Below are 26,405 nucleotides of genomic sequence, written 5' to 3' on the forward strand. Positions count from 1 at the left end.
GAAGTAATGAATGTATGAAGTCAAATAAGTGGTTTCAATATACATCTTTCCCAAAAAATTGTTTACTACCACTAGTATTTTGTATATGACTCCAACGATCCCACCTCCACCAAAAATAAAATCAACATTACTGCATCAAACATTTTATTATCCATGAAAAATAACTTGAACATTGTACTGGAATGTCTAATGTATAAATAGTACTGAGCACCAATAACTAACTCAAGGGCTTCCTCAAGGGTGCAGGGCAATGAGTAATCCAAACAAACAGGTGACTGCACAAGCAGGAAGCGCTTTGGGGTTAAAAATTAAAAGAGTTGCATTCTCTCCAAAGTGTATTGCCTACCCAGTGTCTGGCACACTCATGTTACAACAGGACAATCTGCTCCTCACTTTTGAGCACCCAAGTTTATTATAGGGATTTACACATGCAGATAATAAAATTTGGCCCCACGTACAGTCAAGGGAGAACATTACCAACCACCAAATATGCTGACCTCAAACTGAAGGTCAATGAAAATAATCCAAGGGTTATGTAAATATTAGGACAAAACTAGCTCAATTACTTATTGATGTGGTTTTATATGTAGACCTCTTCATACAATGAATAAGCACAGTTATGCAATAAAAACTGAACACTTAAACATTAAAAAACCACTGACCTGAAGAAAATAAATCCTATTATAGTTCAGAAAATAATGCAACCAATTTTAATTTAATCTAGATACAGGTACTTTATTTACAAATATTTAGATTAATAGCATTTTGTTACATCAAATGAAGAGTACAGCAGTCTGAATAAATCCTTCTGTCACAAAAACAATTAAGACCCACTGTAACTAACTTTGGGAATCAGGGTATTGCACCTAAACAAGGAGGCTTTAGTTTGTGATTGCTACCTTATATCCCAGTAGGTGGTTTGTTTTGTTTTTGTAAATATTTACACACACCAGCAGGTCATGGTCCCTGGGCAAATCCCTTGTGATGCAACAGTGTAAGCAAAATGGACCACTGTAAGCCTAACAGAATATCCTAATCCACTCCAGGAATCTCCTTAAAAAAGTTTAACAGAGACAAAAATAAAAATGAGTCCACAAATAAACCAAATCCTATTTTTCTGCACATTCCAGTTTTGGCTTTTATTTAACATTGACTATACAATACTCTGGAACTATGACAGGTTTATAGCCCAGAAAGATGTAACTTTACGTTAGTGTCTGTAAATAGGGACTTAAAATGTGTATTTAAAACACAGCAGTTGAGCTGAGCGCATTTTATATAATATGCTCAGGTTTACCTATCCTACACTTCCAGTAACTTCTCAATCCCCAGCCACTGAACCATAAACTCAATTAAAAAGCAATCAACAGAAGTGAAGAACTTAGTAAAACAGTTTTCTAAAGAAGGAAGATTGTTTCTCTTAAAATTATGTATTCTTTCAGTGGCCAAATCACCTAGTGCAAAGTAATAACTTACTTTGTATCAGCACAAACACTGAAACACCATTAGAAACACTTTCCCTTTTACAAAATGATTTATGCCAACATGACATAAACTAGCCCCTCCCACTATGAACACAAGGGATAATCCCATTTCACTGTGGTGTTAAAAATGCACAATTTAAAATCCCTTAACAGCAGACCTATGGTTCTGGCTATCTGGTTCACAATCTCGACCATTCCAAGAAGATAAAGATATAAAAGCTTAAAATGTGCAATAATAAACCCAGCCTTTTTTCTTTTTCTATACAGTAAGGCAAGAATGCAGCCCGTAATGCAAAATGTTTACAAAAAGAGAAAAGCAGGTTAGCACATTGTCGATTGCACAAGAACAGTTAAGAAAATCAGCAGGTAAGCCACAGTGCAAAGATGGAACAGAATCTGCTAGTGTTAATCTGCTGATGCTAGGAGCTCTTTCCAGCATAATGTCCCCAAACACTGCCAGCACCAAGGGGTGGAGCCAGTATTACTTGTGAACTGCAGTTGTGTCTATTTCCTTGTGTAAAATGGCAGGGAGTAACATGGTCACATACAGGTCATACTGTACAAACTGGTATTTTTATACTGTTCCAATGCCAGTAATCAATTTATTTTCTTCATTAAAATAATATACACAGGATGTATTGTTAGTTCGGTTCCTTCAAATTTTATACATATTTACTTTCTGTTAAAGAGAAAAGGATAAATGGTGTGTAAAAAAAAAAAAGAGATAAAGCTATTAAGCACGAGAGAAAAGATAAATGGATATTTCTCCCTGTGCAAGGCTAAGACAGAAGCAAACCTCATCAAGAAAAATGCCACCTGACAACAGGGAATTTATCCAACAAAACAAAACAAAAGCAGTTGTAGAACCCCTTCTCTACCATCAGAAGTCATTTCACAGCAATGAACTTACTGGTTACAACAGACAAACAGTCAAAGTGAGGGAGAAAGGCTGAAGATATCAGCAAATTAAACCGTACAGTGAGACAATGCCTTGCCAAAGAGGGAAGGTAAAAATCATCAAGTCCAGCATCAGTGCTCAGTTTAAATCATATATTGGTGACATATCTATCACAAAGACAATCGAGGAGGGAAAAAAAAGTCTAGATTTACCATGCAGGAGAGATTTATTACTCTACTTGCCTTTGATAACCTGATTACATCTAGTTGTTTAGCAGTTTAGTATTGTGTTAAACTGTTTTTACAACAGAGTTGTTTTTTTTCTTTGTTTTTTTTTTTAATTAAACCCAGTAAGATGTACAGAAGACAACGTGGCAGTAAAAAGTACTGCTTCCAACAGACAGAGGTGAAAGGTCAAATGAGGGGCCACAGCAAAGAGGTCACTAGCAGCCACAGCCTTCTCTCTGAGGTTGGGGCTCACTGGTTAGCCGGCCTCCCTGCGGGGCTGACGGTTTGTGTTGTACACCGGACTCGGCAGCATTCAGATCCAGGCTTCCATCCTGAATGTTCTGATAGATTTTCTTGGCAGCCTCAAGGAAAGCATCTTCTACGTTCTCTCCCCTAAGAGGCAATTAACAATTTTTATTCAAGAACCATAGATTTCTACAGGTAATACATTATACACCGACTTTTTTGCTACCCTTCAGTCAACTACCATGATATCTTCAACTTAGCCAGTGTCATTTAATAAGAGATCACTTGACTGGACTAAGAGAATGTGGGAAGATATTTTTGGTGGAAAGTGAAAAAACATACTAAAAGCTGTTTCTACAAACCGTATCAGGTCATTACACATGTTCTAATTATTACTAAAATGGTACACGTAACATAGAACATGATGGACGAGAGGCCATTTCTGTGACAACAGACAGGGTACTCCAAATAGAAATGGAAATTTCTCCAAACATGCTGAATAGGATTCCAAGATTTATACTGTCTGATCAAACAAGTGTTAAGTATGGACTGTGTCCTATTTTTATCATATGATGGTAACACAGTCATGCTTAGCCATGTTCACATTTTTTAATCTTTTGAGACTAAAAGAATCAAATGTAAGACTAAACAAAAATAAGCTACCCTCCATTCATCACTTGAAAGACTTTTTGGCTTAATAAATAAAGAACTCTGATGGGGAGTTTAAGGATTCATGGAAGAACAATTAGAAATGATCATTTTTAGACAATATTTCCAGTCTGGCACAATGGTGCAGGCCCGTAATCTCAATGCCTCAGGAGGCTGAGGCAAGAGAATTCCAAGTTCCAGGGCAGCCTGGTGGTGATGCTAGGGCTGTAGCCTAGTGTTAGAGCCCCCCAGGTTAAATCTCAGTACAACCCATATACACAGTATCATGCTTTTTAACATAATCATAAGTATTATATGAACAAATTAGCCAAGACTGCATCCAATATGCCAAATTCCTATTGTGAAAGTCCAACAAAACTTTTGGAATATAAACAGTTTCATTTATTAAACTGGGTTACCAATGGGAACAATCAAGAAATAATTTTTTAAGTAATAAAAATTCACCTTATTTTTAAATGTGAAATGGGAAGTATGTTTGCTTACTGTTCTTCCTGTCATTAAAAACTACACATGGAACTGATGATGTAGCTTTAGTGGTAGAGTGCTTGCCTAGCACACACAAAGCCCTAGGTTCAATCCTCAGCAGCACACGCACAAACACACATGTACACATATTACATGGATATGTTATTTGTATATGTACATGTGTGTATATATTATACACTTTTTGTATACATGATTCTACTTTGAGAAACAGTGTAACTGAAACATAATCAACATTTCAACTATACTTACGTTTTTGCACTTGCTTCAAGGAACAATAAGCCTAAAAATAAAATCGAGACTATAATTAGGACATTTCAAACTAACTCACAAGAGTGTTTCTCTTCAGTAACATCTGAGTAAGTTTTCCCATCAGCTGTCAGTATTCCTCCTGTAGTTACTGTACAAAAAAATGTATAGTTTTGATTGGGGTTATCTTAATATTTCTAATCAATTGAACTGCTCCTAAAATGAATTTCATACAAGCTTCTGTACACACTTTATTCCCTCATTCTTGAGATTTTTGAGCAGTCTGAATTTTTGAAAAGTTGTCAAATAATCTGCGATATCAAAATCCCACCTTTTCTCAGAAATTCTCCCAAGTGTAATCATTAAGTGTTAAAAAGAAACCCACCATTTTCTTCAGCAAACTGTTTGGCTTCTTCGTATGTAACATCTCTCTGTGCCTCCAAATCTGCTTTATTTCCTATGAGAATTATTACCTAATTTGTAATCAAAAGAAAGACATCTTAAAACAAAAGAAACCATTTAAACCAACCATGCAAATTCTGAAACCCCCCCAAATCTTGACAGAACAAAAAAGTGGCTTCAAAAAGGCAACCAAGTACTAGCAATACCATCAGGCAGGTCTATAGTATCATAAAGACATTAGTAAGAAGAAAGACCTTAGCAGTCATACAAGCCAAAGCTTGACAAGCTTTCTGTGAAGAAAAGATAGTATATTTTTCAAGTTTGTAGACCCCATATAGTCTCCACCCGTTTTTTTGTTTTTTTTTTTTTTTTTGTACCAAGGATTGAACCCAGAGGCACTTAACCAACCACTAAGCCACTTCCCCTGCCCATTTTATTTTTTTCTTTTGAGAAAGAGTCTCACTAAGTTGCTTAGGACTTTGCTAAATTGCTGAAGCTGCCTTTGAACTTTCAATCCTCTTGCCTCAACCTCCCAAGCCGCTGGGATTACAGACATGTGCCATCGTGCCTGGCCTGCATATTCTTCTTTGCTGTTTTTTTTCCTATTAACCCCTGAAAAATGTAAAAGCATCCTTAGCTTTGCAAACCATTCAAAACTAGGCTGTGGGTTGGATGTGACCAGTTGGCCAATTTGTTCACTTCTGGTCTAGAACAACATCTATTTGAGTAAGATTAATAAATCCCATACATACACACACACATAATTTATTTTTATATATATAGGGAAGGTTTTGGGACTCTCAGAAAGTGTAAAAACCACTAGTTCAACTCCTTCAAGTGACAGGTAAGGAAATTAGAGTCCAAATAAGGTAAAGGAACTTGCCAAAAGCTACTAAGTCAGTGGTAGTAGGATGTTAGAACCAAGTAGGAAACTCTCATTGTGACCTATAGACGAAGACTGTCCTTCCTACACTATCTCTAGGTAGGACTAAGTTCATAGCAGGTAAACACAAATGTCTGTGTGTTGCCATGGGGGCAGCTGAGAATGAGAATCAGGGTTTTAATGCTATGGGTTCAAGTCCAGGGCAAAATATCACACACCTATAATCTTCCATTTGGAACCATCTATACAAAGTAAAGTTATGCCAAAGTTAAAGAAAGCTCTGCAAAACTTTAAGAAAAAAGTGTACAGTCTTGGAAACAGTAAATGGTTTGGGCCTTTCCATGGGGCAGAGAAGGAAAGATTTATGGATCAACTGTATGTGTGTAAAAGCTTATTTCAGACATCAAAATCTCCCCCCTCCTTTCCCTTTCCATACAGGTATAGTAATCCAGATATGGTTTCAACTAAAAGGTGCTTCCACCAGTTAAATATTTTTCATGTGAAATTACAGTACCTGGCTCTTATACACTTTCAAAAATTTGTGCCCAATAAATAATCACTTTGACCTGAATGTAAATCTTCTGCAAGGACATTAGTCAAGCAGTACAACAAAAGTAAACATTCTTCATTCAATAAACAAATGCCCACTCAGAAGGAAAAAAAATCCTTACAGTCCACTAGTCTTTTAAAGAATAAAATAATGGCACTTAAAAAAAATTCAACCTTTTTTAAAAAAACAAGTCTGTTAAAAGTCAAAACTGCCTAGTACAGGGGCATAAGATAGGTACTCAAAACAAGGAAAACTGGGCTGGGGTTGTGGCTCAGTGGTAAAGCATTGCCTAACGTGTGAGGCACTGGGTTCAATTCTCAGCACCACATATAAATAAATAAAGGCCCATCAGCAATTAAAAAGTATGTAAAAAAACAAACAAGGAAAACACCCTGGCTTCATGGGAGGTGAGGAGGGAGGAATACCACCTCCTTCCCAATTACTTAAGAATTTCAAAAGCAGGCTTCCCACCTTACTGAGAGGGACACACATGGAATGCTAATAACAGAGGTATAGAACATACTGGCAACAAAATGAGAAAATATATAGAACTTTTACATAAAATCCAAAGGCAACTTTATAGAAAATGGAATTTATGAGCTAGACCTCAAGAAATAGAGATTTTTTTTTTCTTTTGAAGATCTGGTTAGACTGTGGGTATAAAGGAGACAGGAAAGACATGGCTAATTTGTTTACTACATGCCTCCATGGACCTTCTACAATGAGTATCTTTAACATTTTATTTGAAATAACTGTAAAGTCACAGCAAAAAGAGAGGTCCTGTGTATCCTTCACCAAGCTTCCCCGATGGTAGCAACTTATGTAACTACAGCATACTCTTAAAATCAGCAAAGTGATATGGTACAATCTATAGCTCTTAAATGTCAATTTTTAAATGCTCTCATGTATGGCTGTGCATATGTGTGTGATTCTATGTATTTTATCACAGGTATAGATTTGTCAAAACAATCACGATATAGAACCGTTCCATCACTGAAAGAACTACTCTCACACCTCATCCCTAACACTGGCAACCACTCATCTGTTTTTCCATCTCTACAATTTCATCATTTTGATAATGTTACAAATGGAATGATAAATATGTAACCTTTTGAAATTGTCTTTTACTCTGCATACTATGCTTGACAGCCATCCAAGCTGTTGCCTGTATCAATGAGGTTGTGGCTCAGTGGCAGACCGGTTGCCTAGCACATGTGAGGTACTGGGTTCCATCCTGAGCACATTAGCTAGATTGCTTCCGGTTTTGGGCTATTGTAAATAAAGCTCCTACGAACATTCATCTACAGATTGTATATATACCAACATAATAATGAAAATAAAACTTCCAGGTACAGTCTCTAGCATAATAGGCATACAATGTTAACTGACTTTCAATTATGGTTAAACTCCTGTTCCCTCAAAAAGCTAATCTCACTACGATTACATATTTATGGAACCAGGCCTCTGCTAGATGGTGGACATACAAAGTTAAGTGGGACATAGGCCTTGTTCTTGAGAAGTTCAGTCACAGCTCCATGTCCTTCTCTTCATTGTTCCTGGAAAACCTTCCACAGAAATTAGTGAAACTTACTCAAGGCCCTGCTCACACACCATACCTCTGCAAAGCTGGTTTCTCCAAAAGGCACTGTTCATCCTAGACTCCCCAACACTAAGCCACCCTATTTTCTATTTCATTTTTCAGTCTGCTTTTCAATATAGTTATCTATATACCTGTTGCTTGCCTATTAGACTATAATCTCTTTTGTTAAGAATATGTTTGTTTATCCTTGTATACTAGAATCTAGATGGTGGCTGGCTTTAAAAATCTCAATAAATATCTTCTCAGTCTGGTTAAGAAACTGGTTTTTAAAGCATGCTGAATATTCAAATAACTGTAGATTCACATCCAGTTAAATAACACAGATCTCTTATATATTGTGCCCAGTTTTCTCCAATGGCAACATTGTACAAAACAAATGTAGACATCCCTTTTAAAATTGAAGATTTCATAGTCTCCAACTGACATGAAATCACCACCCCATTCATAACTTTCATTTTCTAAACCACAAACATGAACAAAAACCAATTATAATAAAATGGAAAACCTGGAGCAATTAGAACTGGAAAAAATATTAAGTTTTCAGTTAATCTAAAGATTCTTGGGGCTGGGGGTATAGCTCATTGGTAGCACACTTGCCTAGCATGCATGAGGCTCTGGATTTGATCCTCAGCACCACAACAACAAAAAATCTCATTCCTAATACCCAAATACAAAAATCTCACCAGTAAAAGGCTTTCCTGTTTGGATTAGCTTAGATCTTAACTTTTCTTTATAGTAAGATGTCATTTAACTTACAGTATTTGGATTGGTGAGATTCCTTGCATCTGTCAACCAGCTGCTTAAGTGGTTATATGTACTTCTTCTGCAAAAATTAAAGTTTAAATTTGTTGACTTCCACATACAACTACCATTTAAACAGAAAAAAAAAAGAAGATTTGGCAAATATTTAAAGTATATGCTTTAGTCAGTATTTTTATTTTGACTAGGTAGTTACTATGAAGAATGGTTATGAAATACAACCATATGATTTTTTAAAAATCTAGCTAAACTCATTATTTTTAAATAAATAACATCCGACAACTATGTTAATGACATGTCAGAATCAAATTATTTATACTTAAAAGTACATCCATAAACAAACCAATAAGCAAGCATGGAACAATCTGAAGTCAAAACTAAAATTATTTTGAAATTATCCAGATTTTCAATCACAAAATGGACACAATGTAATACCAAAATGCCTAGACAGTGACACGTTCAATAGAAAAACATTTCTGCTTTTTAATTTTCAATTAGAAACCAAGAAATCACAGTGTAAGATGGTATATAATTTATCTTAGTAATAATTCAAAGACTAAGCTAATTATAAAGCATAAAAACTGGCTTTAAAAGGGCATTTAGTACACGTGACTAGATTTAAGTTCCCAGATTTCAGAAAGGAAGTTTAACCTAACTTTGCATTTTTTTTTAACCTGGCAGCATTTCCAGATTCAAACTGTCCTATTTCTCTTTCTCCAAGCAAAAGTTTAAAAATTCATAGGCTACTTTGCACTAGCCAAGTTGGCCCCACAATAGCAAGCAAATCCAAATACAGATGGTCACCAACTTATGATGCTTCAACTTGATTTTACTAAAGGTTTACCAGAATATTACATGCATTTTTGACTGATATTTTCAACATACAAGGAAGTATCAAAATGTAACCCCATTGCTAAAGAAAATTTGTAATGTACAATATTATACAGAGTAAAACTTACTAAAGATAACCTTTATGAAGTTAAAAATGTTTCTGATTTCTAGACTCAGAACATTAATCCCATCTCACCCATCTGACATGTAAAGAAAGAGAAGGCCATAAGGATTCAGATCAAGATCTACAACCCTTTCACACATACCATGTGTCCTTAAAGTGTTTCTGAGGTTTGCCTTGCGAATATATTCCATGATCTCTAGCTGCCAGTGCTCAGAAATATTCATTATTTCAAATATTTACTCTTTCTCCAATGGGAAGTAAAAAAAAATTCCTTACTCAGGTATTTTTCTTTTCTTGTACTATCACAAATTATACATAAATCACCACCTAAATGTCATATATCAAGACAGCACCTTTTTCTTAATGGTTTAAAATGTTATAAGTAAATAATGGTCAAATATCACTTTCAAAAAGTACAAGCCTTACCACTGCTCAATATTTGCAGTACCAGCATATCATGACTTCACACAACAGGGATGTTTTACTTCTTACACAAATGATAAATAAGTCCAAACATACTTATTCTGATTTTGATGAATTTTAAAAATTTCAAAGCTGACAGGAAAAGTGAATTGTTATAAACTGCCACCACTCTGGTAAAAAGAAAAACCTACAGTTCTATACAGACAGGTTTTTAAATAGTCTTATACAATATCATTTACTGATCATGTTACCAACTACCTGACTAAAATAAAGCATTAAGATATGTAGCATCAAGATCATGTAAATCATTTATGAGCACCTTCACTTCTGCCAATGATTCAGATAATTGTTGGGTTATTAATTTAAAATTCACTATAATTTTATATCTATGAATAAAGAATCATCAAATATCCATTAACTGGTGGTACTAACACTAAAAAGAAGTGCTAAAATATTCCTAGCTTTAAGGTGGACATTAGATATATATCAAAACTGATTTGGCAAAACAACTGCCATGATAAGCTCTGCTCTCAATTTAGAAAGGTATCCTGTAACAATTACAGTTAATGCCAAGAATTAAGTCTCAGTAAAGTAGGGACTTTAAAGTTTACAAAATATAAAGTATTAATAATAGAAAAACTGGGAGGTAAACTGGTATCATGACTCCAACATCAATGTCACTAAAAGTGTCAGTCAAGAAAGCATTATGTAAAGCCTGAAGTATCTGTTATCTGTAACAGTTAATATTGAAAAAAAATCCACCATAAAGCTTACCCTTTTAAAGTATATAATTGTTATTTTTCATATATTCAAAATTGGGCACTGATTACTATTATCTAATTCTAGAAGATTTACATGATCCCAAAGAGAACCCTACCACCACCACCCCCAGCAACTCCTAGGCCCTGGCAATCTTCCATGTCTGTGGATCCGCCTATTCTGGGTATTTCATAAATGATACCACCTAATATGTGGCGTTCTTGTCTAGTTACTTTTACTTAGCATAATGTTTTTCAAGGTTGATCCTCAGGTAGCTCGTGTAAGTACTTCATTTGTTTTTATAGCTGAAAAGCAGTCTATTGTGTGGATATGCGATATTATATTTACCCATTCATCAGTTGATGAACATTTCTATTGTTTCTACCTGAACTACTTTCAATAATTTAAATAGACATATTTTACTTATATGTTTAAAAGATGTTTAAAAACAAAAACATTTTAAATATAAATTACATTTTAAGTATAAATCACCATATTTAAATTTATTAATAATGCATGGCATTTTTAATAAAATGAGACAGTTCTACACAGACAGGTTTTTAAATAGTCTTATACAATACCATTTACTGATCATGTTATCAACTACCTGACTAAAAGAAAGAGCAGTAAGGCTTATTTTACTGATTTTCCCTGAGACCACCCAGTTGTAGAAATTTACTGAGACTTTTGTACTACAATTATAATTAGACACCATCTTTATTCTAAGGCAGCATTTCCCACAGTGTGTGTTCCTCAATAAAATAAACTTAGGAAACACCAAATTAAACAAAGTTAAACAGTAAGGAATTTCTTTACTGAAGAATTTCTCAAAGTCTTAATATGCTAATATACACTGCAACTCTACATGAGGAAATAGTATAAAGCATTTCCTAAAGAGAAATATGCTTCAAAGTAATTATCACTTGGTCCCACTCACCTATCTCTACCCCCTAAAAAGAGAGAGTCACGCTGCTTTCGATTGGTGCTTTGCATCAACATGAAAGGTGATCCAGTTCATTTTCTAGCTTACGGGAGACAAACAGCATAGTTTTCCATGTTCTCCAAAGTAAACCTTACAGTCCAGTTTTGTTACTTTATATCAAGTGCCTTGAGTTTCCAGAAATAGCCATGTTGATATAAATTTAATCCTGCTGCATGTAGTATTTAAGTCACTTCAATCCATGTTAGGACAAAAAAGAATTTAAGTAAATGAACAATTAAATACTGAAGTATTATACATAAATCACCACCTAAATGTCAAAAAAAAATGATGCTATATATTTCAAAATAGCACCTTTTCTCCTTCAGATGCTAGCATAAGAACTACGTGCAATCTATCATGCTGGATTAGCAAAACTGTATATTTAAATCTTTGGCCTTATTTTCAGAAGGCATAAATTTTAACACAGAGGCTGAATAAAGTGACTCCTCAAGTCTTGCTTGCTTTCTACTGAAGTGAAAGAACAAAGCTTCAAATATAATCATTTCTTCTTAAATAATTCAACTCATGCTGCTTTTCAGAACTGTATTCTTCAATTAGTTCCACCCACCATCGCCTAAAGTTTTCTTCAATTGTACCAACTTCCAGGAAAAAAAAAAAAAGTTATATCAAGTTGTAGACAGCAACTTAAGTTGTAAAACCAAATACATTCATTTAGTCATCCAACCACAAACTAAAGAATGCCTAAATCAGTAACAAAAAAACCACATTTCCCAAAGTAAATTTCTATTCCCAAGTATGAAGGTTGAAAAGTTATTCACCTCTTACCTAGTGATATCATACACCATAAGTGCACCCGCAGCTCCTCTGTAGTAGCTTCGTGTAACAGCTCTAAACCGCTCCTGTCCTGCTGTATCCCAAATCTGCAGTTTGATTTTTTGGCCACTAACTTCAATTATTCTTGTACCAAATTCAACACCAATTGTGTGAGGACAATCAGCCATAACTGTTAGGGAGGGGGAAAAAAATATAATATCCCAACTTTCAGAAAACTTCAAATTTAGACTACTGGGGAAAATCCACTGAATAATCAAAAGACTTACTAATACTTATAGGCTCTAAAGTAATTCTACCACTGGAGGGTTGGGGGGTAGGGCGGGGAAAGCAAAGAACTAGAAGTCAAATGTGAATGAACTAATATAAGGGTCAGCAAACTTCTGGAAAGAACCAAACAATCGATTTTTTTAAGTTTTGTAGGCCAAAAGGTCTCTGTCACAACTACCCAAATCTGCCTCTGAAGCAAAAAAAAAAAAAAAAAAAAAAAGCAGTCAGACAATATGTAAAATAGACAGGGTTGTGTTCCAATAACATCTTATTTCAAAAAATAGGCAGTAATTGGACTTAAGCCCACTAGCTACTGTTTGCTGACCCCCTGGACTAAAAGAATCTGCCAAGTACAAGTAAGATTTTTAATAAACCCTTCACAATGCCAAAATTATACTATTTAGCCATCTGACAATCATTACTCCATTTAAAAAAAAAAATCAAAGATTTTAGGACTCTAGGTGTTATTAATCAGACAAATTTTTACCCTGGAAAATATTATCAGTGTCTCAAACAAAATCATTACATTTAATACATACTTATAATTATACACTAACAAGTTACATATATCTAAGCCAATAGTACAAGTCCTTTCCCTTATTATTTGGCCGCTTAAAACCTAAACTCACTATTCTGGTACAATTGCACAATTGAATGGACACTTCATAAAATGTTACATCAAATCTCTGTGGTTAGTAGCACAAAAATGCTATAGAAATGACTTCAACATACACAAACAATTTCACTTATGTTTAGCATATCAATCACAACAAATTGGCCCCTTCTCCTATCACCTAAAATTAGAGTTGTACTCTGAATCTTATCAACTGGTCATGAATATAGAAAACTCCATTTTCAGTATTTCAAATCTACTAATTAGTTAACAAATGAAATATATGCAGCAAATGTACAATAAGATAATCAATTTCTACAACAGAGTCAAAGAATAAGATTATTTAAATTTGACATTATTCTAGCATCTTTTTTGAGAGAATTTTTTTAATATTTATTTTTTAGTTTTCGGTGGACACAACACCTTTATTTTATTTTTATTGGTGCTGAGGATGGAACCCAGCAACCTGCAAATGCCAGACGAGTATGCTACCACTTGAGCCACATCCCCAGCCCAACATTATTCTATGCATTTTTTAAAAATAACATTTTTGCCACCAAGAAATCTAAATGTGAGTCAGAATATAACACATATAAAAATTAACACTCTGGGCTGGGGTGTAACTCAGTGTACAGAGTGCCTGCCTAGCACGCTCAAAGCACTGGGATCAATTCCTAGAACCATAGAAAAACAAAAACCAATGCTCAAAACATACTGGTAATAATATATTTCATTTTATATAAGTTACAAAAAGAAATCACTGCACCTAAAGACAAAAGTGGGAATATAGGGAAAGTTATATTTAATTCATAAAGTACACTGAAAATGACTCAAGTTTTTAAAAATGTAGAAATGTAACAATAATGAAAGCTACTAAAAGGCTGGGGCTATAGCTCAGTGGTAGAGCGCCCATTTCGCACGTGTGTTTGATCCTCAGCACCACATAAAAATAAATGTATTGTGTCCATCTACAACTAAATACTAAAGTTTTACTTCACATATTGAACTTACATTTTTTTTCTGTAAACTGATGAAGCAAGCAAGATTTTCCTACTCCCATGTCCCCTGTTTAAAAAAAAAAAAGTTTAAGTTGGCAATTACATTTCTCAGTTTTATAGTATCATCATATGCAATGATTCTTATGTCCCTTACCATATCACAAGTTTCTGAGACACATTTAATGTGGCTTTTCCTTCTTTACAATGGATTAAAAATATGTGAATGTATATTTTCACTGACTAGTTCCAACCTTTAGCAGTGACAGAATTTGGTTATAAATTTATTATGTTAACAGTGAGCCACCAACTTTACCAGCAAAATTATGAAAATGTTACTGTGAGCTATATCAAAGTTTGGGTGTTTTTTTTTTTTTAACCCCTTAACAAACACACAGAAGCAAAGGAGTAACAAATGAGGAAACATATAATAAGCAGAAATAACAAACTGAATTTTGGAAGCTTGACTGACTAGATCCTGTGTCTTATCTCACATTTTTTATTTCTTATAGAATGACAAAAGAAAAGAATTTATATTACATAAAAACCACAACAGAATAAATCTCATTCCTGGCTATACTACAGCAATATATTTTATGTGTTACAGAAATTATTCTGAATCCACAATGTTCTCTATCAATTTTTGAAATCCAGGGGGATATCAGAATTTTCAAGTAATTTTTAGAATATTTCAGTACTACTAGGAAATTAATCTCATTCCTCATTCCTAGAATTAACAATCTTTCAGGTAGCCCTCAAGAACAACCAAAATCACTACACTAGGTACTCAGCACTGTACTACAGAAGTATCTAGGCCACAATGCAAAAGGTACATTTATCTTTATTAAAGAAGCTTTTAGTTCCAAAGTGAGAAAAGAGGTTATTTCTTCTGGAGTGTTACATATTAGTATATAAATGTTTGTATATTAATGCTTTAGGAATAAGAGTATAAGTTAAGCAAACTTACCAATAATAATATATTTAAAGATGTAAGAGTAGTTGTATGGTGCAGTTGCCATGGTGGCACTAAAAACAAAGAAAACTGTGTTACTGCAGAAGGAAAAATACATGTTATCCAAACTGATCATTGCAAGCCTTTAAAAAGACATAGGTAAAGATATATATAAAATAAAGTATACTGAATATACTCTGAACAAAATATTGGTTACGGTAAGTCAGTAAAATTCACTTCACAAATGATCAATACATACAAGTTCTCTTCAATGAATAGTACTTTAACATTCTCATGCATTATTCACAGAAATATGATAATACACCCAAAAAACTCCAGTATTTCACTTTAGGAATATCAAAAAAGAAATGTTACTCTGCAAAATTTCCAACAAAAATCTCTAAAAATAGTTCCCCTTTCCTTAACATCCCCTCCCTTGTTAATAGATCAAGTAAGTTACAGGTAGTGTACTTATTCGGAATTGTGATTCTAAACAGAATGATAAAAAATAAACACAAACTTATAAACACAAAATAAGTTTTATCCTCTACTCTAAATCAATAGCAGAGCATCCAAAGAGCAATCACATGATTTTCAAATCAAATTGACATCAGATTATATTGAATCCCATGAAAATGTGGTTCCTGTATTATTTTATTTTTAAAAGGAGGACAATCATCATTGGCAATTTCACATGATTCACCACAGGATTTGCAGATTAACAATATAGTAGGGGCCTGAAGAAATAATACTATAAATGCTGAAAAATATTACCAGAAAATTGTACTTATGCTTGTAAAATTTCAAAGTTTATGTGTGTATATATGTATGTATGTATGTATGTATATATATACACACACATAAATATATGTACACACACACATATATATGTATTTCAAAAAGTCACAGCCCATTCATTATCTTCAGACAGACTTAACCTAAAGAACTCTAATTAGTTTCCAATTTTAACAACTTACAAAAAAAAAATTCTCAGCAGGGTGTGGTGGTACCACCTAATAGTCCCAGTTACTCAAGAGGCTGAGTTTGGAGACTGCTTGAGCTCAGGAATTCAAAACCAGCCTGGGCAACATAGTGAAATGCCATCTCAACAATGACAACAAAAATTCTCCAAACAATTCACATGTGCCTCAAACATGTCAGACACTGTGCTGGTGGTAGAGAAACAAGGGATAAGTTCTAATAATGGCAAAAACTTCCAATAAAAGTTTATTTTCATCAGTTTTCAGCTCATGGAAAGACAAAAATTATATATAAATATCTAAATTGAACCCATTTTTAAAATTTTGGCTTATATATATTTTTTAATTTGATTTTTACTGTACTGGTCAATATCAAATTATACAAGAAGATAGCAGATATTATTGGAGAAATTCCTTTATTGAAATCAACACTTTACCATGCTTCAAATAAAATTTCTACATAAATAACAAATCTTAACCAGCAGACAGAATATTTACAGTAAGTGAATTATCAAGAAAGAGAAAGTTCTTAATTACAGTAAATTATTAAACAATCACTCACACAGTATAGTCACCTTCCCATTTAGCTATATGCATTTACATTCACACAAGCAAATTCCTTGCTCCCCATTACAGCCTGGCATGTTGTAACACATTTACAATCAGTCTTCTACATCATAGAAAACTCCCTTAACCAGTTCTGTCAGGAAAAGGAGTTTTTCTAGTTAGATTTAATTCTGATTCTGAACATGATGACTTTCCATCTCTTTTCCAACCATTAGGGACTTAATACTTTTTTTAAAAAAAACAAACTTGGTCTTGAGGCTGAACTTGGTCTGGATTATTCACCAGATCTCTGAACCAGATACTAAACACACACAAAAAAATCTCTTGCATTAAAAATGGTTTTTAAAGGTTATTAACTTCCTAACCTGCATTACTTCTTTTCTCCATGAAAAGAGTATGCTTTTATTCTAACTAATTTTTAACTCCTACACTCTTCTTCCCCTACTTGAACTTGAGTAAAAGTAATTAGTTACCTTTGAATTACTCCTGGTACTCCTCCCCTTGATTTTCTATACATCTTCTAAAAGTTACAGCTGTATATACTTTGCTTCATCTATTTTACTGTATTAAAATTACAGGGGTTGGGGCTGTAACTCAGTGGTAGAGCACAGATTTAGCAGGTATAAGGACCTGGGTTCAATACCCAGCACAGAGCGTGCGGGTCACACACACACTCATACACACACACACACACACACACACACACACACACACACAAAAGAAACCTATGCCTCTAACAATCCCAATTTCTACCTCAAATGCTCTAGAGACTAATCATTAAATTATAACCCAATTCTAGTTGTACTAATTTGTGTACTTGCTAATTATCAAACAAAACATTAAATATCTAAATATTCATTAATTAAATACCTACAAAGATAATAAATTGAGAATGTTAATTAGAAAATCAATATAGTATAAACAATTTCCAAACAAAATAATCACTACTCCAGATTGAATATAGCACTTTTCTTTGCCTCTACTTCACCATGCAATTTGGGGGCTCAAGTTTCTTTAAATAAACAAGCAAACCTAAAAGCAGAATTAGTGGAAAACTATTCAAACTTACTAATTTCTATAGAAAAAAAAGGAGGCAGAACACTGTAGCTACTGATACAACATGCCCTTCCATTTTTACTCTAAGGTTTAAAAAAAAAAATTGGTTAGTTTAAATACATTCCAATAGCTTATATTCAGTCAACTATGTATTTACACTAGAACTACATTCAAGGGACCTTTTTAAATACACTTAGTATCACTTCAACAAAGGATTTCTCAACCTCATTTCTTAAACATGAAACTTAGAATTGATTGGTGAAAACTATATTTTTGTCTAGCTTTGGAAGGGGAAAATCTGTCCTTTATTTAAAAATGCTTTTGCGGGGCTGGGGCTGGAGCTCAGTGGCAGAGTGCTGGCCTAGCATGTGTGAGGCACTAGGTTTGATCCTTAGCACCGCATATAAATAGACAGATAGACAGAGATAGATAAAAGGCATTCTGTCCATTTACAACTATGAAAATATATTTTTTAAAAAGGAGTGCTCTTGCTTTACCTTTTGAGAACTTAAAGGTCCAAAAGGGGGCCAAGAAATGTTGGTCTAGTTCAAATACTCTGAAAAAAGAAGTCCACTCAACACTACAACTTCTACTAATTAAAAAAAAAAAAAAAAACTTGGGGGACTGGGGTTGTGCTCAGTTATAGAGTACTTGCCTAGCATGGGTGAGGCACTGGGTTCTCGATCCCAGCACCACATAAATAAATAAAATAAAGGTATTGTGTCCATTTATAACTAAAAATATTTTTTTAAAAACTTAGTAATATTCTATAATTTGTATACAATTCCTGATGTGATTAAAATGCACTTCCTTTTTTAGCATTTGAATAAAGATGACAAGCAGATAAGACCTCCTTTAATGCTTCTGATTTTGTGTGTGTTGATAGGGACTTAAACCAGGGTTTTACCATGAGTAAGTGCTCTACCACTGAGCTACATCCCCAACCCTTTTTGAGACAGGGCCTCACTAAGTTGCCAAAACTGGCCTCAAACTTACAATCCTCCTGCCTTGGCCTCCCAAGTAGTTGGGATTAAAGGAGTGGGCCACCACACCTAGTGGCCTTTGATTTACAAGGAAAAGAAAATGACAATTCAGACAACAAACATCATTAAATACATGATGAACAATGTGTAAACTAACAAACACGATTGTTACAGTTACCATTTACTGGGTATAGAACATGTACCAAGCAATATACTAAACATTTTATATGTGATTTCACTTAATCTTTACTACTAGCCTTACAAGACAGTTACTATTATCTCTCGTTTTACAGATGAGAAAATAGTTGCAGTAGGTCAGTAACAAGTCCAGACCACAGTTTAAATGGACAAGACAAGACTAAATTTGGCACTGTTTTGACTGCAGAGATCCCTCTTAACCACTACATAGTCCTGCCTCTTCCACACAGTTATGAGAAACTCAGTAGTGTTGCCTTAGGACACAGAGTTTTCTCACGTGGTCCTAATTTAATATTTTGAGTAAAAAGTACGAAATAATCACATTCAAAAGATGCGTTGTGATAAAAATTTGTAAGTACAAATGAACAGTAACATTAGCAATCACTATAATTTACCTATTTTACAAAGTTTCCTAAGACAGCATGTGAGAGTAAACCACATGATGATTTGCATTACTTTTCCCTATACTGTCTTACATAAATGGTTAACTCTCACAACTCTAGTAGAATCATTATTGTCATTGAAAATTTTCAAGAAATTGAGGATATAATCTACTAATTTAGCCAGTGTTACAAAGGTAGAACTAAAACTTGAACCCAGGCCCGATTCCAAAGCCATGGTTTCCCTAGCATATACAGGTAGACAGCTGTCATGAGAAATGTTTACTAAAACAAACCCCAATTGTTGTTCCATGTAGTCAAATGACCCCTCTTAAGACATTATGCTTAATTCAGCTTTAACAAAGGATTTCTCAGCTTTGTATCTTGAATATAAAACATACTATTGTTAAGGTCAGAAATAAAACACACAACATGTTTTTCTTCCACGTTAACAAAAATCACGAACATATTTCCATATTAACATTAATTACTATTGTGCCAAAAGAATACATGATCTTCATTAACTGAAACAGACACCTTCCTAATTATACAAATGACTAGTTTTGCAATGTGCAGGTACATGTGAAGTTAGATTCATACAGCTTGTGGAATTCTGAAATGCCATCCTTTTGTAAAGTTATCAGTATATTTAAATATCTTCAAAATAATCCAAATCATCCTTTGGTCCACAAATCCACTTGAAAATATCCTATAGAAACAAAAACTTCAGTTCATAAAGCTAGGAGTGTATTACATTTAATGCACCATTTTTACAGCAAAAAACTGGGAACAATCTTAAATATTCCCATCAACAAGAAAATGGCTGAACAGAGTACACCTGTACTACAAAATAATATGCATTCAGTTTAAAAACCAGTTAGACTTACATGCATTCATCTGGAAATATGTTGATGATTTTGTTAAAAATGCTGCAGAGTTTTGAGTAGTAAAGATTAAGCATACCTAATCTTCGGACACACACATACTCAAGAAAATAAACATCAAATGTGAAAATGGAAGAATATATAGGCTGAGAGAATAAAAGGCAAAGAGGAAAATTATAAACTTTAAACATCCCTGCAGTATAACATAACAAAAAACACACTATTTCATTTGGTAATATGTTCTAAAATACACAAAGTACTGAAAATTGATAAGTATCATTTCCAACATTGTTTCTGAATTTATTCATAGTACTGGGAGCATCCTAAGAAGCCAATCATATGATCAGCCCCAAATAAAAAACCAACACCAAGAGCAGAGGATTTTTCATTTTTTAAATAGTTTAACTCCCTACTGTGTTTATGCACTGTCTTTCACACTATTATATAGCCATTTTATATTTCTTAGAACATATGATATTACTGTAAAACTTTTACATAACTGATTCAAGACAGCAGGGAAAAAGCAACCCACTATATATTCCCGGTGATCTGAAGTCTTTCATACCCTCATTGCTCAGGATTTTTTGTATGTTTGTTTATTCCAATAAGTAAGAATTTTGCTATAAAGAGGCACCAAGATGGACTGCTTTTGTGATCTCATTATGAAAATATTATCTACTGAACATAAAAACATTGTGCTAGGATTTGACAATATAGTAATGATCAAAAATGACAACACTGCTTCTGCCTTCATGGAATTCAAGAACAGAGTATTCTGATTTACTTATAGGCCCACTCAAGTGGAATGCTTACTTGACTGTAAGTCAGGTGGGCACAAAACTTCTGCAGTTAATAACAATCTAATTAAAATAAGTAGTCCATTTCCTTTCTGCTACAGTATTACAACTTCTGAAAGTAATCCTTAGAAGCCCACTTTAAAAACAAAAAAAAAATCAAAAAATCTCACTTTTCACAAAATAGTTAAATGTGAAGGATTACAATAACTGGATCACTTAAAGTGTCAAGAAAAAGGCAAACTTTTTCAGCTAATTATGGTATACTGCTGAATAGGAAGTAAAGTAGTACCTTTATTCATAGAAAAACTTAACAACCAAGAGACAAAATTCTGTACTTGCTACTAGAGCTTAAAAGGATTAGTGACAGTGAAATGTTTACTGATGATATATTATTCTACTTTGTATACTTTAAAATTGTCTAAAAAAGGTCTTAAAAAGTAAAATATAATTATCTCTAATCTGTTTGTAAACTGCTTTTTCCTACCATGGCTGACATTTGTTTTGTTTTTGTATTGGAGATTAAACCCAGGACTGCTTTACCATTGAGCTACATCCCCAATCTTTTTCAATTTTTTGAGAAAGGGTCTTGCTAAATTGCTGAAGCTGGCCTTGAACTTACGATTCTCCAGTCTTAGCCTCCCAAGTCACTGGACTTGGGGCAGATGCCACTAACACTTTATTTAAACCACATAAAAATGTTTCAAGCTTTTTTTTTTTTTTTTTAAACTGTCTCCCTATAGTATTAGTTTTAGCATTATATCTTACATATCTTACTAAGATTATGCAAAAATATTTGATACTTATAGACTTACTTGTAAGAACACTCAATTCTGTTGCATATTTGAAGTTATTACAATTTATTAATTTTAATAATTAGTAATATTATTAATATTAAAATTTAATATGAAATATAAAGTGAAAACATGGTTTTCATTCCAAGGAATTTTTTACTAGTGCATCATAAGTATACATAATAGTGGAATTCATTATACCATATTCATGTATGCACATAACCAAGGAATTTTTAATATATCAGAATCTAAGCTTTGTATCTTTATAATTAGTACCATTTACCCAGTACTTATTATATCCCAACTACTTTATAAACAATCTCTAATCTTAAAAAAATCACTTTATAAATAAGGAAACTATGTCAGAGAAATGATATACTCATGTTTATATACTACTGGATGCAAAGCCAGGATTTAAGCCCACTCTTTAGAAGTGGAACTATTTGGCTCCCTAAAGCCTTGCTCTTCTCATTCATTCAACAGATATTACACACCCACTACAGGCATGGCAAAGTTGCTGGCACTGGGACACTATGACAAGCAATGTGCTAAGGGCTTTACTTAAATCCCACTTAATCCTGAAACAACTCTAAAATGTAGGTACAATTATTTATTTTACAGATAGGGACAACACTCAAGTGAGAACCCTAGGCAAGCCGACTCCAAAACCTTAGCTAGTACATCCTTCAAGGCATGACCAAGTAAAATCACCAAAGCAGAACTCTGAAGAAAAATTTGGAAAGGCTTGAGGGAGAGGTAGAACTTGGATTATTGCAAGGTCAAGTTTGTCCTCAATAACCTCACCTGAATAAAAAAAGGTAGTTGGGTCAGTAATGAAATGAATAGTAAAACTTTTCCAGAGTTCAAATCTGAGCTCTTGACACTTGCTGTGGGACCACCAGGAAAACACCTGCCTTCTGGAAAAGTGCTTCTTCAAACAAAATGGAAACCTGCATATCTCCTCCAAGGTCTGTGAGAATGAGGATTTGACCGTGTACCAGCTAACCTGATAGACTTTAGTCATAAAAGGGTAATCAGTTATCATCTGGAGCAAACACAGGAAAAAAGAAATTCAGTCGTCAGACATGACCAGGCAGGGTCTCTAGTTTAACCTGGGGTGTAATACAGAGAGCACCAGCCACCGTGTGGGGAGAAACCAGTCTGTTCGTACCACCGTTAACCAGCTACCTCACAACTTCAGGCCTCAGTTTCCACACCTGTAAAATGGGGACGATGCAACCTATCTCCAAGGACTACACGAGGCCAGATAAACACATCTGAAGATCCCTCTCTGTGCCGGCACACAGGAGAGTGCAAATCCTCAAAGCGTTCTTGTTCCATCTTCTTTTTTAAAATTCTAGCCAAAACTTTTTTTCTTCGACATTTCTAGATGCTATGTCGGTTCTGAGCCTCACAGGGGCTCACCAAATCCAGAACCCGGCAAGCACGGACCCACAACCGCGTCCCCAGCCGGGTTTAGACCGGCTGCCCACATCGACAAGGACGCGGGAGCTAGTCCAAGACACCGGCGAGACTGCGGGCTGCTGCTGCCTTTTGTACTCGGGGCCAGATGCGGCCTCTGGGGTGTGGATGCCACGTCTGGGGCTCGTGGGTGCTGGCGGCGCGGCTCGCGTGGGTAAACACTGCGGGGGAGGCCTGCAGCCGCGGGGACAGGCGGCGGGAGAGGGGCCTGCGGGAGCCGCGGGTCTACCCGGGAGGCGGGGAAGACCAGGCGGAACACACCCTTCCCCGCACGCCCGGAGCCCTGAGCCGGCGGGCAGCACGAGGGGGTCCGGGCGGCGCGGGGGACACCTGCGCCCCCGCACGCGTCCTGTCAGGCCGGCGTCGCGGCGCCCTCCGCCGACCCGGGCTCGCCGCGGCCTGCGGGGCCGGGCCCGGGCGCCGCCCGCCGCCGCCGGCTCGCTGCCGCCGCCCCTTGCAAGGACCAGACGAGGAGGCCCGGACCGGACGGACACTGCGGAAGGCCTGGGTTACCTGGGGGGTTGCTGGTGGCTGGGCAGCTTTCCGGGCGGGAGGGGGGCGTCAGGACGAGGAAGAGGAGGGCGGCAGCGGTGGGAGAGGGGGTGGGGGCGGTCGGCCGAGGCCCCGGCAGGTAGGCTGGCGGGCCAAGAGGTGCAGACGCGCCGGCGGCAGCAGCGGTGACGGCGGCGACTGCTCTTGCGGCTCCCTCAGGATCTACCTCGGGCTGGTCCAAGATGGCGGCGCTCCCTGCACAGGGTTTCCTGTCACCCTCGCAATGGGCCGGACCACAAAAGAAGGGGGGAGGATGCGCGCGCAGCCGGCGGAGCCCGGAAGAGGGTGGTGGAGGTCGGGCCGCTGGCCACGCCCCTTCCTCGGTCCTCCCCTTTTTACTAGTCGCGCCGCCGCCGAGGCCCGCCCCACTAGCCTTGCGACTGAAGGGGCGGGGGAAAACGCTGATGCGCAAGCGCAGTCGCGTGTCTTCGCCTCTCAGGGAACTTACTGCGCAGGTTTGCGTGGAATCAGCTGGGGTGCGTCTGCGTCTCAGATCCCTACGGCTGTTGCGCGAGAAGACTTTTCCACAATTTTGAACGCTGGCAGCCACCACTTTTCTGGACCCTTGCTGTGTACTGGCCACTGTCCTAAGAATGCATTTACTGCATTCTTTTAACATGTATGTACTGATTGTTTTGTATACAGCTGTGAACAAGGCAGACTAGTCCCTGACCAACAATCCCAGAGACATCTCCCCATTTTATCGGTGGCGAAACTGAAGCTCACATTGATCAACCCAAATGTCTAAGATTATACAGCTAGAAAGTATTCCTTTCTGGCGTGTCTCTCCTCTCTTTTAATCTTGCTTTGAAGGTGCCTTGATGAGAAGAGGGAAATTTTGACATTTTCCACTCCCATCTTCCAACTCAACCTTCATTATCACCGCCCCAGAAAGTTAACACGAATTGATGCAAACCATGTTTTTACTTTCTTGGGCTCTGGGTGTTTTCGCCTTGTGACTAGTGGATATGGGTTTATTTATTTTTATATTTGCATTTAATTTCTATTTTACAACTGCATTGGAATAAAGATAAATATATTAATAATACATAGCAAGACTTTTTAAAAGTTTATTTTTTTCTCCAAATTTTAAAAACCCTAAAGCATTGTGCACTCCTAAAAGTTTTGTGGGCCGTTCTACATATTGTGTCTTGCACAAACAAAAAAGTTTATAGACAGAAAGGAACCACCACGTGGCAATGGTTTGCCAGTTTCCAAGAGTCTCTTAGTGTCTGTCTTCAAAACACGATGTATGCTTCATAAACCTGTTTTTCTAATGTATTCAACAACATGTGTTGTTGCTGACTTATAAAACCTAGAGAACATAATGGATGTCTCCTCTAAATGAAGTTCAAGCTCACTCGTGACATTTAAGATCTTTCCCAAACTGGTTCTGCCGTGAGGTAGTGATATTTCATTCCAGGAAAAAATAAATGTATGGCAGTTTACAAATTTCTTTTTTTTTTTTCAGAAAGACCTAGGTACAAATCCCTCTTCTGCAATCTACTAATGCCATTGCACATATCAATTGATTTCTCAGATCCTCACTCTCTTCTGCAATACAGTAGCAATAGCTAAGGCACATGGGTCCTCATGAAAATTAAATGAGTTTATATGCAAAATGCCTGACATAGTAATTCAAATAGGAATGATTATTATATGATGATCTAATATAAGTTGACAATCTAATATCTTCCAGTGGGAAGAAGAAAGGAAGGAAAGAACTTTTTTAAAAATATATATTTTAGTTGTCAGTGAATATTTTTATTTATTTATTTATATGTGGTGCTGAGAACTGAACCCAGTGCCTCACACATGCTAGGCAAGCGCTCCATCACTACAACCCCAGCCCCAGGAAAGAACTTTCTTGTGCTAAATAAAGGAGAAATCTGTAAGCCATTTGCCTTTACTTGCCCAGGTATGAAGTTAAGCCTGCCTATAAAGATTCTGTATATCCAATTGTCACTTGAATTGATAACTTTCTGTGTATCTAATGTTTATTGAACAATTATTATGTGCTAGGCGCTATCCAAACATCCTGTTCTCTTATTTAATCGCTACAACATCCTCCCTTAAGTCAATACTGTATTCCCATCTTTTTTGCATTAAAAAATTGAGTGTCGTACAGGTCTAAAGTCATATAGGTAAAATTTGGAATGCTGGGCCACATATGACTCAAAAGCTACCATTTCTAAGTGCTACTCCGTACTTCCTCCCTTAACTGAACTTGCAGCACTATAGCTAGCTTAAATGTAGATCCCAAATGGTTGCTTAAGACATCACTTAGATACAGTTTCAAACAGAAAAGTTGTAAATGCAGAGTGCTTGTCATATGCTAAGCAATGCAGTTACAGAAGATAGGAAAAGTCAATTCTTATAATAAGCCCCAGAGTTTTCAAAATTAGGAAATACTTTGTGTGACCAATTGCAGCATAATTAAGAAGGATTGCCATTGGGACAAAAGTCGGTCAGCATTTCCAGTTAACATTTTTAAAGGCTGCTTCTATGTAAAGAGATGTATACACACAATATTCATAGCAGCTG

General features: G+C 35.9%; 1 protein-coding gene across 1 annotated transcript; it reads right to left on the reverse strand.

Moving 5' to 3' along the window:
• Nucleotides 1–1,521: 1,521 nt before the first annotated feature.
• Nucleotides 1,522–24,109, reverse strand: Rab14 (RAB14, member RAS oncogene family). The gene is made up of 8 exons (XM_078048112.1): nt 23,823–24,109; nt 15,207–15,265; nt 14,256–14,309; nt 12,356–12,533; nt 8,448–8,514; nt 4,642–4,729; nt 4,260–4,290; nt 1,522–3,002 (listed from the first exon to the last, which is right to left on the reverse strand). The coding sequence occupies exons 2-8, from the start codon at nt 15,256–15,258 to the stop codon at nt 2,825–2,827; spliced, it is 648 nt and encodes a 215-aa protein (XP_077904238.1). The 5' UTR covers nt 15,259–15,265; nt 23,823–24,109; the 3' UTR covers nt 1,522–2,824.
• Nucleotides 24,110–26,405: the final 2,296 nt, after the last annotated feature.

The sequence above is a fragment of the Ictidomys tridecemlineatus genome, chromosome 4 (assembly GCF_052094955.1).
Source record: "Ictidomys tridecemlineatus isolate mIctTri1 chromosome 4, mIctTri1.hap1, whole genome shotgun sequence".
Taxonomy (NCBI): Eukaryota; Metazoa; Chordata; class Mammalia; order Rodentia; family Sciuridae; genus Ictidomys; species Ictidomys tridecemlineatus.